This window comes from Rhincodon typus, chromosome 6 (assembly GCF_021869965.1).
Source record: "Rhincodon typus isolate 14 chromosome 6, sRhiTyp1.1, whole genome shotgun sequence".
Lineage (NCBI taxonomy): Eukaryota > Metazoa > Chordata > Chondrichthyes > Orectolobiformes > Rhincodontidae > Rhincodon > Rhincodon typus.
Window position 1 is genome coordinate 31,749,890 of NC_063337.1, and position 18,405 is coordinate 31,768,294.

At 41.8% G+C, this 18,405-nt stretch overlaps 1 protein-coding gene across 1 annotated transcript in view; it reads right to left on the reverse strand.

Annotated features, from left to right (window-relative positions):
• Nucleotides 1-18,405, reverse strand: part of LOC109924591 (high affinity cationic amino acid transporter 1-like) — a 63,351-nt gene that overhangs the window by 3,627 nt on the left and 41,319 nt on the right. Inside the window, exons 3-7 of the mRNA XM_048598324.1 lie at nucleotides 12,981-13,380; nucleotides 10,976-11,134; nucleotides 4,927-5,101; nucleotides 3,877-4,004; nucleotides 963-1,185 (exon numbers count right to left, since the gene is read on the reverse strand). Of these exons, the coding sequence (XP_048454281.1) occupies nucleotides 963-1,185; nucleotides 3,877-4,004; nucleotides 4,927-5,101; nucleotides 10,976-11,134; nucleotides 12,981-13,350 (1,055 nt within the window). The 5' untranslated portion in view covers nucleotides 13,351-13,380. The remainder of the gene's footprint in view (nucleotides 1-962; nucleotides 1,186-3,876; nucleotides 4,005-4,926; nucleotides 5,102-10,975; nucleotides 11,135-12,980; nucleotides 13,381-18,405) is intronic.

Sequence of the window (18,405 nt, forward strand, 5' to 3'; positions counted from 1 at the left end):
AGACAGAGACGGACAGAGCGAGAGACACAGACAGAGACGGACAGAGCAAGAGACACACAGACGGACAGAGAGACACACAGACGGACAGAGAGACACACAGACGGACAGAGAGCGAGACAGACGGACAGAGAGCGAGACAGACACACACACAAAGAGATGCTGGGTCATATCAATCCCTTGAGGCAAACAGAAACATACAGCGACCCTCCAGCTCAGTTCAGGAAACAAGTTAAATAAGTACTCCTAACAAAAAGGGACAGGTGCTTTTACTGTGCCACTCGCATCATATTCAAACTATTTATACTCCCATTGAAATTGCCATTAAGTGTTGTGAACTACACAGACTTTTGTTTTGTAATTCCTGATACACACTCCAAATGTACTACAGCTACACACCAGGACTTTGGAAACATTGGTAAGCTTTTCCTCAAGTGATTATTCTTAATGTTTCATGCTGGAACGTGGAGGTGGGGTAGAAGGAGAGGGAGGTTCAATCCAATGAAAGGGCCTGACTTTGTTTTGTGCTGATTTCAGCTCTGCATCCTCCAATCCAGTATTAAAAATGATTGAACATTTATGAATCAAATATAGTGTACTTTCTAAATCATGAAACAGAGAAAACAAAAATTCCTTAGTGTATGCAGATGAAATGCCTCTGTTAATTTGATGGCCCTGATGGCATAACAAAGAGTTCAACTGATTTCAGAGTTTAACTGCTTGAATGTTAATCTAACATGAAACTTGACCAGCTGGTTTAGATTCTAGAATCTGTAACAGAGGACAGGAGAGTGACAGCCAAAGTAAGAGATTTCTTCTTCTCTTCATCTATGAACTTATTATTCTGCAGTTCCCTTTTGTAAATCGCTCATGTGTACAATGTATAGTTATTCTTCCATTAAAAATGGCACATGCATTCTAAGAAAAATACTAATGTCTGGGTTGGAGAAAGAGTCACGTAATACCTAGTGGACAGAGCACAGAGGGATCCAACTGCCACGGCGTATTTTGCCCCATCCCATCCGACATACTTGAAGGCAACTGGTAATGGGCTGTTCTTGTCCAATAAATAATACGGCATCATCAACGTTAGGGCAGCAGACACTCCAAAATAGGCAACAAAACAGATCAAAAGGGAAGCAACAATTCCAATTGGAATGGCTCGCTGAGGATTTTTTACTTCCTCTCCTGAAAAACATACAGGAAAGAACGGTAGGGCGTAAGGATTCACAACATAATGTCATATTACTCACGTCAGCACGCTGCCCATTATTAAAAACAACACCGACATTCAAATGAACAAGCAACCTGACTAAGCAGCATATACTTTTGTGACACTACCTGGTTTCCCCTTCCTTCCTGACACTGCTGACTCGCCCTGGGATAAATTCAGCAGCCTCATGCAGTTTATCCAAGTGGTCTTTCTTCAGGAGTGGTCCATGATTGCAAGTGTTGATTGGTTAGTCAATAGTAGCAGAAATATTGTAGATAAACCTGATCCTATACTGACTGCATGTCCACGTAGCAAGCATTATTTGACAGTAAAACACAAACATATTATTTAACAATATTTGAAAATATCCTGTGGAAAACCAACTTCCATCTAGAGAGTGCTAAGGAACATACAACATGTTGTGCATACAACATAAGAGAAAAGGGCATGCTTTGTAAATCAAGAATTTTATAAAGCAGATTGCTAATTTACCCAATTCGGCATCTCACTCAATACAGTTGTTATGGCAGAAGAGGAAGCCATTCAGCCAACTGGGCTCATGCTAGCGTTCTGTGGAGTAATCCAATCAATGCCATTTCCATCAGTCTATCCTTGTGGGCCTCCAAAGTTTATTTCGCTCAAGGGTTGATTTAATTTCCTGCCTCATCACTGCTTCCAATTCTCTCAAAAGCAACAAATTCCATCATCACCACTCACTGTCTATAGGAGATTCTTCCTCAAAACCTTCCTACATCATTTTCCCAAAACGTTCAACCATGGAGGCCCTTAATCTGTAACATCAGCTAATATCTGATCAAATTGCCTGCATTAAATTTTATGTTATTATGATGCACTCTATTGCGCCCAAGCACATTTAGTTCAAAGTTCAAGAGATGCATCTTAATCTGGTATTTCAACAATTTAAATTTCTTTTAATCTGGGTCAAACTTGTAAATCAGGAACAGTTGTCACCCCCAGATCAAATCTCAGGCGTCCATTCAGTACATCCTCAGAAACAAACAATTCTGCAGAAACTCAGCTGCATCTACGGAAAGAGAAACTCAGTTAACGTTTCAAGTCCAAGACAACATCAAAACTTCAGAAGAGTCGTATCAGACTTGAAATATTCACGGCTTCACTCTCACACAGATGCTGCTAAGTTTCTCCAGAATTCTGTGTTGTGTTTTTATTCAAGTACATCCTCAGACCCAAAGTAACGTCGTATACTTGTTCAAGGAGTTTTATTTTTTCACAAATAAGTCAATATTTTCTTCATACCAATGCCCTTGAAACTGTGTTGTGTGAAATACCCACCATTTCTGTGACCAAACTAAAAAAAAATCAGCACAGACTGAGAAAATAAAACTGTTCCCCATCTACAGCTGTGTGGATCATACTCAAAATCCATTTTGACAGTTCTCGTGTAGTTACAGAGCAGCACAGAGCTACAAAGACAAAATTGTCACTTTTCCTGTATTCTCACTGGTGGACATTTTGTGTGGGAAATGGCAAAGTTGCCACAGGGGTAATATACAGAGTACAGTGAGCATTTCCCTGCATCTGACCTTGGAGTTCAGGGAATTGCTTGAAATGAGAAGGCTTCCATTGCCTAGAACGAGCATAAAAGCACAGAATACTCCCAGATGCACTATTATGATGATGCAATACTGGATAGATTTACAAATGAGGAGACCTCTGGATTGCACACTCCCAGAATAATCATCATTCTGAATTTCTCTCGTGTTGCTGCCTCTCCGAGGTTCTCTCTGCAGGTACTAAGTTTTCTGTAAATAGACCGATGTTTCACTCGGGCAGCTGCGACTGTCCTTCAGAAGCTTGGACTGAGCTCAACTGGGACTGCCTTGGTTTCACAGCAGTTTGCCAGACTGAAGAATGTATGCTATGGATTTCAGAATTAGACAAGACAACATACAAAGCAAGTATTTTTGATATGGTGCAAATAGCCTATTGATGAAGTCAACAAACCAATGATTTAATAAGCCAAATAAACCTGCCAAACAAGTACGTGCAATCAAATTGCGAATGAGAAGATTCTACAGAGTTTCGCTTGTGCCCTTAAAAATAAAGAAAATAATTTTTGGATGAAATGTGTGCAATTTCCAAATTATTCAACCTGATTTTTTCTTTTGAACTTTTCCTATTTTTGTAAGTGGCACGGGCATTTTGTAGTCACAAAGCATTTTGGGTTCAGCACAGCATTATAATATGGCGACTGATCGAAATGCTCCCATATCTTTCCTTTCCGCATTACTGCCTGGAGCCCACGTTCACTTGGAAACACATTGCTGGAGAGTTCACGCATTAGCTCTGAAGTAGCAGCATGCCCCATAGCTCTGTCAGGTATTCAATCGATTACAGAGCTTCTATTTAAAAATCGAGCCAGTGTTGCCACCGCAATGAATGAGAAATTTCCCCGGCTGTAACTGGCTTCCTCACCAGGCAACACCTAGCACAGTGCCTGACTCACAACAATGCTCAAAACCATCAGCTATATTCAGATGTTTCTCTTTCAAAGCAGCTGTAAAGAATACAAGTGAATAGTTTCTGTTCCCATGGTTATGATATTTACAGCGAGTTAAAACAACATGCAGTGATTAAATTGACTTTCAACGTGGGGAATCCCACAGACAAAACGTTTCCCTCACCTGTGGTAGCAATGCAGTCAAATCCTACAAAGGCATAGAAGCATGTGGCTGCACCTGAAAGCACTCCTGTGAAACCATAGGGCATGAATCCTCCAGAGCCATAATTCCAGTTAGATACTTGTGTGTGACTACAGAAAAAGCAAGACATAGTTGTCAATGCATAACCTAGAATCCCAATTTAACACACTGCACTAGTACTCTCATTGCTAAGTTGAGCAGCACGCTATTCCACAAACTGAGCCCAACATATCCCAACTATCCCTTGCAACAAAGATCACACACTCTCCGTTCCCAAGAGAATTCCCAACCCTGTTGACATTCCTTAAAGTATATTCAAGAGGAGGGCACTGATTGAACTGATTAGCAGATAGACAGTGCCACTTACTGACACAGGAGGAGGGGAGAATCAGGAGGCATATACTTGTCATGTTTAAATCTGCGAAGAAATCTTTTCCAAGTGAGGACTGGATTTGGATTATCAAGAACATAATAACTGTCGTCATTCTTTTCTTCCATCAACCGCTTCCCTGCTCTCACCATCCCTCGGCTCATAGTTTTCAGGATATTTACACGGCAAATATAACCAATATTTTCATTTCACTCAGCTCATTAGTTAACCAAAAAGAGATCTGAACATTATTAATAGTATCATTCCATGTAACCCAGTATTACTGCCTCCTGTTCTGTTTAAATAACAAAGTTACTTACGTAGTTTCTCTCCAGTTTCCTTTACAATATTATTTTCACTTATAGTTCTCTCATATGCGATTATAGATAGAAAGTTTAAAGAAAACTAAGGCTCTTCTTCTGATTATCTGTTTTTTAATCTATGTAAAGTTCCATCATATTTACTCTCAGCCTTTGCAGTTTTGTCATTCTTTCTCCCTCTTTTATAATTCCTCCTCTCGGTCACTCTACCAAAAGGTCTGTTTCTGTGCTGTATGACTCTTGGAAAGTTCTTTGCTACCTGTTGCTCCTACTGATGAGAAAGGCAGGAAGCTATCACTATTCCCAACAGATCAGTGTGAAAGCTGGTATCTCTGCACTCACTTTTCAAAGTCAGAGCCATTTGTCCCGTTAATCAGGACATCCTCGGAGAGCTGCCAGTTCTCGAGTGTCCCTTTCACAAAGCCAGAGACCATGACAAAACAAAGCACAAGCACATTGATGCATGTGAAGACTTTGTTCACCATCGCCGACTCCTTCACGCCAAAAGACAATAACCCTAAATAAATGAAAAGACAGGCATCAGAAACAAACCTCAAAATTCTCTTACTATCTCTCAAAATATTTAAACCTCTGGTTATTTTTAATTACAAAGAATTCTATAATTATGATTGAAATTAATCTGTCAAAGTTCCGCTGTGCTTGCCTATTAACAGAATGTTACCTAGAAAGGCACAAAACAAAGAAGTTTTGCTAGGCCTCTATAATACAATCAGACCTTGCCGTGACTATGGTTTCCAACTATGGCTATCGGAAGCATGCAAAAGCTTTGTAGACAACGCAAAAGACATTCTCCAGATTAGGATTACAAGGAAGCAGAGGTTGTCGTCTTTAGCAGCAAGAAGTCTGAGGGGATTTGATGGAGGCATGTGTAAAACTACAAGAGGTTAGACAGAATGAATAGCATCATGTTCAATGGCTGAAGGATAAATAGTCAGATGACCCAGATATAATTACATTTGAACTGATTAGCATAAGAGCCAGGGGCAACAAGAGGAAACATCTTTAAACAACGGGTTCGGCTTTAGAATATACTCCTCCCTATCCTGTGATCGATACAGGGTCAAATCAGTATTCAAATGGAAACTGTATAAACACTTCGGGCAGATAACAAAAGGAAGGAACAAATTTGGGAGGGTGGGGCGGGTACCGAGAGTGCGAGAGACAGACAGTGAGAGAGCATGAGAGAGAGAGACAGAGAGACGGAGACAGTGAGACGTAGACAGAGTGTGTGCACGCAGTGGTACGACTGATTAAACGTCTCTTTGAAAATACTGGTGCAGTCTCAAGGGGGTGAATGGCCTTCTGTTTTGTACTTTCAACATCACCAAAGCCCTCAACAGAAGTAGCCTACAATGAAAGGTTGGGAGCATCCGGGATAAGGAGCCTGAAAATCAATGAAACACCAAGGCCCAGAACTTTTCTCCCCCTGGTCCTGCTTGGTTTGGTCTGAAGCATTAGACTACAATTCGAAAGCAGACTCAATACCATCAGTGTTAAGTAGTAGCAGCAGCAGAAAACACAACATCAGGTGGTGCAAGCAGAAAACGAACTGAGAAACAGCTGCCAAGATACTATGTACAGCAGAACGGAGAAATTATTAATCAGAATGATCAAGTGCACTACTGAAAAGGCAGTGATGGGACACCAATGCTGTGGAGAAGAACACGCAGAATATAAATAACTACTGCTACATTAACAAACTCTATCTGCCTTAAAGTTACCTCAATTATATTGCTGGCACTACACGCTATCAATCCCCCTTCAACACTATTTACGAGTAAATGTGACCACATCAATACGGGAAAACTTCAGATAGCTACATTAAAACATGCAGCTAGTTTACAGCAGAGCCAATTTTCCCTCAGTTACACCGATCTTCAGAAATAAAGAATTAAAAACAAACCAGTTTTGCTGGGAGTTATGCAGCTAAAAACAAGAACATTCACCTGGGAAAACAGCAAAATACAGAAGAGGAGGACACATTGGAAAGGGGCAACAAGAAATGTTTACATAATTTTAATTAAAATGCTAGCCTTATTATTCTAGTTACGAAGGATTAAAATTAAATGCAAGTTTATCCTTGATGGTTTTATTGGTTGAAATCAGCATTTTTTATTATTGTTTATAACCTAAATTTAAAAACATATCGAGTCCAAGATGTCAATAATCTTGTCTACTAGTAAAGGTTAAAACTTTCCCAAATATAAAAATGAATCTGCATTTTTGTAGCACCTTATTACATTTCTCAGATCAATTAAATAGTCTGGTAGCACTTCCCTTACAACTCAAGTCTGTTCCGGCTCCTAATCTACACGTTTCTATTTACTGAAGTCTGTGACCATTGTGTACGGGACCAATTATTCTGGTTTTATCCTGCAGTTTTGGGGACTGATGTAGAATTTGCTTTGTACCGACACAACACAAGTTAAATATAAAATAGGCAAAACTGAAAGCAATATAATTTGAATTAAGTCACCTGAAAGACATCATCACACTGGGGTGGACAAAATCTGCCCACTATTCATATTTTAAAATGCTCTTCGATGAGAAGTTATCAGCTACTTCGTGGCGTATGTCCTGTGACATATATTAAATCTCTGCCTGTCTCAATTACACAATAGATTGAGCAACAGTTAAAAGATGGCCCAGATTTTCCGATGGCCAGATAGTGGTTTCTGAAGTGTGGATGGGAGTTACACATCGTAGCAGACTCAGAAGGAATTGCCTGTGAAACAGAGGATTCCACTGGACCACACCCCTTCATCTGTATTCATTTAAAATGAAATAATTCAGAGGTTGCTGCTGAAATTAATAGTTACTCAGGAAAATTTAGAGCCTTAAATACCCAAAACTAACTCCCAAGTACTACTAAACTAATCCCCCCCAAATCTCCCCCACCGAACCCTTACACGCCCTAATCCAACAACTCCTCACTAGACCAGAAGTCCCACCCTTTCCTCCACTCCAAATCTGACAGCTTCACCACCATCGCCACCCACCCCATTTTGGGCCTATTGCCCCACTTCCCCCAGTTAGGGCCCAACAACCACCTCCCCCTTGCCACCCGACTAGACACTCTCTCCCTTTCTCCCATGGATAGAGGTTTATAAAATGAGGGGTATGGATAGGGTGAACAGACAAGGTCTTTTTCCCAGGGTAGGGGAGTCCAAAACTAGAGGGCATAGGTTTAAGGTGAGAAGGGAGCGATTTAAAAGGGGCCTGAGGGGCAACTTTTTCAGACAGAGGGTGGTGCGTGTATGGAATAAGCTGCCAGAGGAAGTGGTGAAGGCTGGAACAATTACAACATTTAAAAGGTATCTGGATGGGTATATGAACAGGAAAGGTTCAGAGGGATATGGGCCAAAGGCTGGCAGATGGGGCTAGATTTACATAGGATATCTGGTTGGCATGGATGAGTTGGACTGAAGGGTCTGCTCCTGTGCTGTACAGCTCTGACTCAATATCCACTCCTGCCCGTTACAGCCATACTCTCCCATCCAACACAACATGTCCTAAACACCCCTTCACTTACCTGGCCACCATACGTCCTGGCAGTCTACCTCCTACCCACCCAGTACCAATGTTCACTTTAAGCTGCACATCTCCGACATCCCGATGCTGATCTCAGGACTGACGTCCAGTTCCAGGAGCTGCTGTCATGTGTCCACACAGAAGAGAAACAAATTAGAGAGACCACGGCCTGGCACCTCACTCACCTGGCCCCCTGACCATCAAATTTACCTTTTGACAGCAGCTGTCAAACTGGCTGTTTGAGTCTATCAGAATGCAGCAGCTGGCTGCCATGAAAAACAAAGCATTGTTCACCTTCCCCAACCATGACGGACCTCGCAGAACGGTAGCAGCACTCCACGTTCCTGACAGAGACCAACTGGAATCTCCAGTCATCAATCACACAGCACTCTCGTGGCATGAAAACAAGAGCAGAGCTGCAAACTCTGAGTGATTGCCACTCCTTGGAATATCCAGCCTAATATTTTTACAGCGCTCCAATAAACAAGAGGTAACATTGCGCCTTTCAATGCAGTCTGAATAAAGTTCATGGTCTTCTGGGTGTCCAACTGTCCGCTCATTTACAGATCGATTCCTTATCGACCTGTTCAAAATGCTTCTCTAACCGTTCCTGCCATCCCTTTCAATTCTTACTTCCACTCTCCTCTTGGTCTGGTAACACAGGACATACAAACCAGCATGGGAAAGGCTGTAGCTCCAACTCCAACTCCTGTACAACACACAAAAGTTTTACAGGAACTGTCACTATAGTAACAATGTTCAGAAGTCTTTCTGGCTTTTTCCAGAGCCATAAAATTAGGCATTCTGAATGCAGTCTGTATCCACAATAATTGTAGCATTTCTGTTGCTGAAAGCTGGGGCCTTTTTGGCCATTTATGTAAATGTATGGAACAGGAGCTTTGGGCCATCAACCTCTTGAGCCTGCCCAATCAGCCACCACGATCTGCAACCCCAAATCCAATTTCTAACCTGGTCCCTATAAGCTCCCAGAAATCAAAACGAATGTGAAGGAATTTGCTACAAAACAAAGTCTGGTGTGTGTATTAAGGGGAACATTTCTTAGCTGTCAAGCCTTTAATCATAATGGGGTGGGGAGACATCTGCCCCTTTTAGAGCTGCTGGACAGTGGGATGGTGCAGGGACCACTGCCTGTACTAAAGGCACCCTGGATGAGGGGAAACCAGGATAAGCCTGGCCGGGGGCTGCCACTGATCGTGGTGGTGGGAGTGGGGGGGAGGTAACACTGGAGACAGGGTGGATGCATGGATGGATGCCACAGGAAGGAAGCAGTGGGTGGGCACTGGCGCAGAAGTGAGATACATTATCTCCTCCTTTCAACAGAGGATCAAACCTATTGTTCTCTCGTATCACACATTAAATGAACATGGCAGTGTGACGAGACCTTTAAGTGGTTATTAAGTGCACATTTAAAGGTCTCAATCAGCCCACAGGTAGGTATCTCCCCTGCAGGAGTAAAACTGTAGTTGGGAAGGGGTAGGCATGGCACAGTATATTATAGATCCACCCATCTACACTCCAGCCCAGCAACGGCCTGCCAAATCTAACGGAGTGCATTTTAGTATCTATATATTTGAAGATTCTTGGGCTAGGAACTGGTTTGGTTGTGTCTCCAGTAATAAAGGTTCTGATAACAAGTGGTCATAGATGAATTTTGACAATCTAGATTGCCCTGATGTATTGAAGAGTTCCGACTCACTTTTCGTAACTACCAATGTTGAAGCAACTCGTAATATTATTCAGAGATAACAAGGTGTAGAGCTGGATGAACACAGCGGGCCAAGCAGCATCAGAGGAGCAGGAAGGCTGACGTTTCGGGCTTAGAAATTGTGAAGAAGGGTCTAGGCCCGAAATGTCAGCTTTCCTGCTCCTCTGATGCTGCTTGGCCCGCTGTGTTCATCCAGCTCTACACCTCGTTATCTCAGATTCTCCAGCATCTGCAGTTCCTACTATCTCCGTAATATTATTCAATTATTTTAAAGGCACTATAATTCTTGTTCCAAATCCAAAATTAAACATGAAGGGCATATAATAGCACACAATAGCTGATTAAAGGATTCTTAATGCCCACATGCCCAACATGGATTCCAGTGGATTATTACTACGACATGCTATTGTCAAATCTAGGGAGTTAAATTTATTTGATTGTTTTGGCAGGCTCCTACTATTAGTCCATGAAACTCTAACAACATTCATAACATAAACTTCCATAGCTGGAATTCCCATATTCCAGAAGCATTAACAATGGACAGCGCCAAAAGGTACAATCCTAGTCCACCTGCTGATAGTGTAGTGACAGATTTCTTTTTGGGGCCACAATGAGGAATCACTGATGTCAGAGATTCGACTCAAATGCATGATTAAAATCACCACACCTCAGGAATCCACTGTCCATTGAGGCCAGCACTCGTATCAATAATATCAAATACTGAAAATAAGAACAGACTATGAAAATCAACAGGCAAATAATAAAGCTAAGTTTGTACTTTGCACGTTAAGTTTGCTGGAACAGTTACTCAAATAAAGACACTGGCATCAAGACCAAACAAAGGAAAAGCACAAATTGTCCATAAACATGATGGAGGAAGTCCAAGTAGAAATTACACCCAACAACATAGATTGGGATCTTCCCCAGGACCCCCACCTAACCACCAACAAGCACACAAAGTATCAATTAAACTTTAATGAAATAAAACAGCAAAAAAAATCATAACTCTTAATCAAACCATAATTATAGATGTGCTGATGATAGCTCAGTCAGTTTAGTTAAAATCAATGTAATAACAGATTTGTAAAATAGTTGATGTAAAAGTGTACATGCCTGTTAGCAGTAAAATTATAAATACAGCAAAGATATCTGGATATTCTGCGAGTACACCAGGGGCTTTCATTGTCATATACTGACGACAAAACACCTCAATGTGTTTCCCAATAAGCTCATCAAACGTAGCACTCCACGCTCTTGCAACACTTGAAGTTCCTGTACAGTGAGACAGGAAAAAGTTATTAAATGCTGCCAAATGTCACATTAGAAGCTCAAACAAACGGACCCTGATGTTAGAAACTGGCATGAGATAAATGGACCAAGTGTCAGCAGATTTAGATTTCTCAACTGTACATCTTGTGCACTATTTCTGTTCGATAAACCCATTTGCATTCTTCATTCTGCAGCCAAAATGCAATCATTTAAACAATACTTCAGAGAAAGCAAGCATTTTTGTACTTCAAACGAGCCGACTTACAAAATGCATTATTTCCTCTCAAGTCAACAGTTGTTTAAATGCTCTGTTAGTTCAAAGATTTGTAAACAAAACATTTTGCTACGTAAGACTAGTACCAGCAATACAGAGAAAAAACTGCTCAGAAATTGTTGTACAGTACGAGTATGACAAAAGACTCCATTTGAATCTAATGGCGTTACACAACAGACAGATTCAGATTGTTTTAGTTTCCTATTATATTAAAAATTTTAACACATCTGCACGACTGTCATATAAACAAAAGGATGCCAAGAAACGATAATCTTGAGCATCAAAATTAGCAGGAAAGTCTGATTTTATACAGTTGGCCTAACAGTCAACAAATGACACTTCAGAAAAAGACAAATCATTAATGCTTGGAAAAGTGTATATCAAGGACTTGACCTAAACAATATTGACAAGTTATGACAAATGACTGCACACAGTTCAGATGTTATGTTAAGCTCAATAAAGAAAATTCTGGAGTCATTTTATATTAAAAACTCTGGGTCCTCCAACATTCTAATAGTATTGCACCGTACAGGGCAACTGCAGTGTAACTTCATGTGACTTATTAACTTTGTGGCACTCTTATATACCACTGTAAGATCAAGCAACTGATTTATCCCTCTCCAAAGAAATCTGGATGTGATTCCTAACTTCTCACACACAGACGCACTGCAGTGCAACCACTCTTTTGAGAGCAATAGGCACTTTGCTAAGAAGGTCTCAAGGTAAGTGCACCACAATCCCACAAAAATATAAAAAAGGACAAAAAATATTAATTAATGTTGCAATAGCAGATTGCTCAACTTTCCAACACAAAACGCTTGCTAAATTCATCAAAAAACTGAATGTCTGATACCATGGAGGATAGTGTGCTACATCGGTGAAACCTACCCTCAATCCCGATCTGACAATCAGTTCCTTTAGAGGACTAATCACTGACTTGTGACAAAAAGACAAAACGTGCCTCAGATTTCCCATCCCATGTCTAAATCAACTGATGCTAACCATGGCACCTCAACAATTGCGATTAGGGAACTGATCCGGTACAAAGCTGGGATCTTTATGCCACCTAAAGCACCCGAGACGTTCACTACACTTCTGTGTTCCTTTTATTCATCATTTATTCATTCACAAGATGAGGGCGTTGCTGGCTGGGCAGCATTTATTGGCCATCCCTAATTGCCCAGAAGGCAGTTCAGAGTCAACCACATTGCTGTGGGTGTGGAGTCACATGTAGGCCAGACCAGGTAAGGGTGGCAGTTTCCTTCCCTAAAGGACATTAGTGAACCAGATGGGTTTTTCCTGACAATTGACATTGGATTCACGGTCATCATTAGACTGCTAATTCCAGATATTTATTGAATTCAAATTCCACCATCTGCCGTGGTGGGATTCGAACCCGAGTTCCCAGAACATTATCTGGGTCTCTGGATTAACAGTCCAGCGATAATATCACTAGGCCATTGCTTCCGCCTTGTTTATGGCAGTAGTTCGGTGCGATCATTAAACCCTAATCCAGTGCTGAGTATAACAACGTCACTGGTCACTCAGTAATTTCTACAGCAAGACCATACTTACCAATTACATATGAAAGGATTAGATTCCAACCTGTGATGAAGGCCCATAGTTCCCCGACTGTAACATAACTGTATAGGTAAGCAGAGCCTGTCTTAGGGACTCTAGCACCAAACTCGGCATAACAGAGGCCTGCAAGCACAGAGGCCAAAGCAGCAATCAAGAATGAGATAACAATGGCAGGGCCAGCATTCTCCCTGGCGACGGCTCCAGCTAGTACATAGACACCAGCTCCCAGGGTACTGCCAACGCCAAGGGCAACCAAGTCCACTGTAGACAAACATCTAGCAAGCCTGGTTTCCTCACAAGTGCAGTCCACATATTTACGACGAACCAGCTGACGTCCAAAATAAATAAGTCGCTTACAATCCATCTTGCTGAATCTTTGCTACACGAGACTAACCTAGAATGGAAAGAAATAGACTGATGAGAACAAACTTCCTTTTGTTATTCATTTGTTTTACACATTTTTTCATAAACAAAAATCGAAGGGTGCATTTTAGACATTAATGAAGGTACAGCATGCTGAAATAACAGACTGCACATTTTCAGAAACAAATCAACAATAACACATCATCATGTTGCTGGAGCTGTGACAATCCCAATCCCACGGATCTTACCTTAAATCATTTAGACTGAAAATGTTTTTTTTCCCCTAATTGTTACCTTTAGCTTACCAGAAAGCAGATTAAACAATCCAATTAATATATCAATCTCCTTAGTTTTATTAGTAAAGTCACAAAGAGCCTAGCATCTGATATGGTTAAATAGGGGAATTTTAAGATATTTATTCTCAATTTAAAAGAGATACATTTTACTAGCCTTTTGAAGATCAACAGATTGCAACAAATCTATACTCAACTATTTAACTTCGAGCCAGAAAGCAACTGTGCACAATATACTGGCCAAAGCAACATCCTGAACAGTGCATTTGATGACACTTCCCCTTTCAACATTCTACGTCACGAAGACTGGTAAGTAGCTCTTCCTCAAACAGACAAGTACAAATACCTCCTTAGCTGACCAGTTCCGTAAACTAACACATTCTGGCATGGAATATTGGAACATCAGCTCACATTGACATCATACCCTCCAAACAACAAGACTGTACGATATGCTGGCTATTGCCCTATCACCTTTCTAATAGCAGCAGTTAAATCAACTAACAAGCCAGCAGAAACAAAAGCTTAAAAGTAGACTCTCTCTGTCCACTGTAACAGCCAGGAAAACATGACAGAGCTGTAGGTTACAGGAAAGAGGAGTGGGGATCTCTTGGTGGGCATTCAGTAGTAAACAATAACCAGATCCATTCTTTCCCACTGCAGTCAATGTCTTGCGTCTGGATACATCAGGCAGAGAACCTTGCCATTGGGCAACTCAAAAGCATGAATCTCACTGACCCATTGTAAGGCACAGTTCATTGACTGACAATGTGATCATTTAAAATGAGTGGTGCTGTGCCAATTCAAGCTAAAGAAAGACCAAGAACAGGAAGAATATCAACACTCTCAGTAACTTGGAGCATTAGCAACAATAGTGACAGTGATGGCACTGTTGATGAGGAGGAGGATGTGATGTCAAGAAGGTATTGATCAACGCAAGTTGATCGTAGGAAAGCATTTCAAGATTCTTCAGCGATATCGGCAAAAATAGGCAAGATTGAGGTCAGATGACGAGATGCTAGGTTGAACGCTTTAGGGCGTGTTTACAGGGAAGAGAGGCAAGTGTGCTACACCTGTAGGAATTTAAAGAGACATTCTTGAGTACAAGATGAGCAGCAGAAAATATAGCAGCTATTGCTGAAGCAAAGTGAGAGTAGTGGTGTTAAACTAGAACACAGCTTCACTTTTCATCCTGCCTAGATTGTATTTGACCTGGCAGCCAAAGCTGAAAGTAGAAATTCACAGACACACAAGTTGCAACAAAGAACCGAGCAATTTGGCTTCATCAGTTCATCTCAGCCTTGAGACTTCAGTTGAGTCAACAGTTTTAAACACATATTCCCATTTCAGTGTCACCAGTTCCCCAGCGACCATTATTCTATCGATATTTACATGCAAACTTTGTTTCTTCCTCAGCCACCAACCCTGCAAGAAATGCTTCACACTCTCAATTCATTACTTCAAAACAAAAAATGTGTCCTCCTTTGTTACTGTGCCCTGGAGCTTGTAGCTCCAGATTTTTTCTAACACAATTGACCCAAAAGCAGTGTAACCAGCACAAAAAAAAATGCAAATTATTCACACAAATTACATTCAGGATAACTCAAATGCTCTGCAATCTCTTGGACAAATTTCAGCAACGTCAAGAGAAGCAGGCCCCACCCAGCAGACTGGTCACACCCCCAGAGTAAAATTACTCCCAGTGGGAGCCTCGGGTAACGACATATATTTGCTAGCTTCCAAAGAGACTCTCAGTGAAAATTTGAAAAATTGACTGTAAATGGAACTTCTGCATATTGAAGAAAAAAAAACAAGTGACACACATTATCTGACTGCTAAATGGAGCTGCAGTGCAATCAGCATGCTCACTGCCAGCATTACTTCCTTAAAGAGAAAAATCAAGAAGTATTTTAAAGTCCCTGCCTCCAGGGTCCTGACAGGTGTGTTTTGAAAATAAATTCAAACTTACTTCGAAAACCAGTATTCTAATAGCATCCAACAGAAATTGGTTCTGGACAGGTCTACAAACTCACTTTCATTATTTAAAAAAACTGTGCATTATTGATTACCACATTATGATGTTGGTGGTGCTGACCTCATTGATGTGCCCTGGATGGAATCAACTGCCAACTTCACCCATTGACCCTGCATGGTGCCAGACCTCCCAAGGAAACCTCACCAGCCTTGGTCCACACACTGTGTCCTGCTCACTGGGCATCCCACTATCACACTCGCCTCGGAGCCTCTCTCCATTCAGCACCTTGCTCCACTCACTACTTCCACTGTTGTACTGGTCCTGACCCCTCACTACCTCCGTCCCACTTGCCATGTTGCTCCCTCAGCACTGTGGTCAGTGAAGAGCAAGGCAGCACAGAGGTAAGCAGGAAAGAGAGAGAGACAAAGAGAGAGAGAGTCAGGGTGCAGGGCAAACAAGTGTTGGGAGTGGGGCAGTGAGCAAATCACAATTTCAGGATTTGAACTCATTTGAAAGCTTTGATGCTGGCACACGTCATTGGTACTGTGACCACGTGGGGTGTGAGCATCCGAACTGAGGTGGCAACAAACAAAGCCTAAAACTATTTAACCCCAGAATACTCATAGGATTAACACATTAACTCTGATCTAGATTTCTGACAGTTTCATTTTCAGACACATTTATCATTAGGGAGGCAGGGTGGCTCAGCGGTTAGCACTGCTGCCTCACAGCGCCAGGGACCCAGGTTCGATTCCACCCTCGGGCGACTGTCTGTGTGGAGTTTGCACATTCTCCCCATGTCTGCGTGGGTTTCCTCCAGGCGCTCCGGTTTCTTCCCACAGTCCAAAGACGTGCAGGCTAGGTGGATTGGCCATGCTAAATTGTCCGTAGTGTTCAGGGAGGTGTAGGTTATAGGGGGATGGGTCTGGGTGGGATGCTCCAAGGGTCGGTGTGGACTTGTTGGGCTGAAGGGCCTGTTTCCACACCTGTAGGGATTCTATGATGATCTGTAATGAACCTCAAGACATTTTTGTTGTTGAACATTTTTCCTTTAAAATTAGCTTTATTTAACATACATTGATTGTATTGCATCATTGAGCAATATGCAAATGAAATTGAGAAAAGACGCATATTCAAAACTTGAACAACCTTGGGCAACAATCGTGCCCAGTTTGCACGTAAGGCAGAAACATTACCCCTGGCAATGTTGAATCTAGTATCCACAGATTCCTAAACAACTTACAGGAAAGTCACAAATAGGTGCAGGAAAAGACCACATCACCCCTCAAGGCTGCAATAAGATTCAAATGATTGCAATTGATATCTCAGCTCCACTCCCTCACCTGCTTCCATTCCTCTCAATTCCCCGAGATCAAAAATTCATCTCTCTCAGCGTTCAATATCTTCAATTTATAGAGTGGCCAGAAACCCCTGGGTTAAGAAATTACAAAGGCTCACAAATTTGGGAAACTTCATCTTAGCCATAAATAATCATCCCATTATCCGGTGGTTCTGCCCTCTTGTTCTCAATTCCCCAGCGTGGTAAAGCAACCTCTCAGCAATCAATCCTATCAAGCCCCTGAAAAGTCCGATATGTTTCTAGGAGTACCACCTCTCATTCTTCTAAGCTCCAGAGAAAACGGACCCAATTTACACCCACTCATCCCTGGGACCAACCTAACGATCATTCACTGTCCCATTTCCAGACAAGTTTCCTTAGATACGGAGACTAAAACTGTGCACTGGGTTTCAGACATGGTCTCACAAACGCTCTTTGTATTTGGAATAAAAATTCTTCATTATTGTTCTCCAAACCCCCTTGCAATAAAAGTCAACTTGCCATTTGCCTTCCTAAGCTTGGGATGCCTGCAAGTGAACTGTATGTTCCTTCTATAAGCAAACGCAAGTCTCTCGGAACATCAATATGTACACACTATACACTACCCAAAAAGCATTTGTATTTTCTATCCTGAAAACAGTGTGCTTTCCCCTTCCTCCCATTTCATGTAAACCTCATTGCTGTGGCTTTCATGAAAAGAACATTCATCCTGCAGAGCGTAATATGTAAAATTGGGAACTTATTAAAGAGTTCAAACCAATTTACCATCATGTCATTGCCTAACACTTGGCAATATTTAACCAGTACTTCTTAAATTACAAAAGACGATGTTTGAAAAAGCCAGAACCTGTCAGCAACTGCTCAAGAAAATTGCTGCATTTTCTCTCTTTCCCTAAATTTCTCAATTTGCTTCTTCTGAATTCTGATACAATATACATCACGTTCATTCACAGCACACACTTAAACAAAATGGCTCTTAAAAAGAGACAAAAATTCTAAGGTTTTCTAAAGCTGTTTAAATAACTAGCATGACAAGGTGTACAGCTGAATGAACACAGCAGGCCAAGCAGCATCAGAGGAGCAGGAAAGCTGACGTTTCGGGCCTAGACCCTTCTTCAGAAGTGGGGGAAGGGAAGGGGATTCTGAAATAAATAGGGAGAGAGGGGGAGGCGGAAAGAAGATGGATAAAGGAGAAGATAGGTGGAGAGGAGACAGACAGGTCAAAGAGGTGAGGGTGGAGCCAGTAAAGGTGAGTGTAGGTGGGGAGTTAGGGAGGGGATAGGTCAGTCCAGGGAGGACGGACAGGTCGAGGGGGCAGGATGAGGTTAGTAGGTAGGAGATGGGGGTGGGGCTTGAGGTGGGAGGAGGGGATAGGTGGGAGGAAGGACAAGCTGGGATAACAAAGTGTACAGCTGGATGAACACAACAGGCCAAGCAGCATCAGAGGAGCAG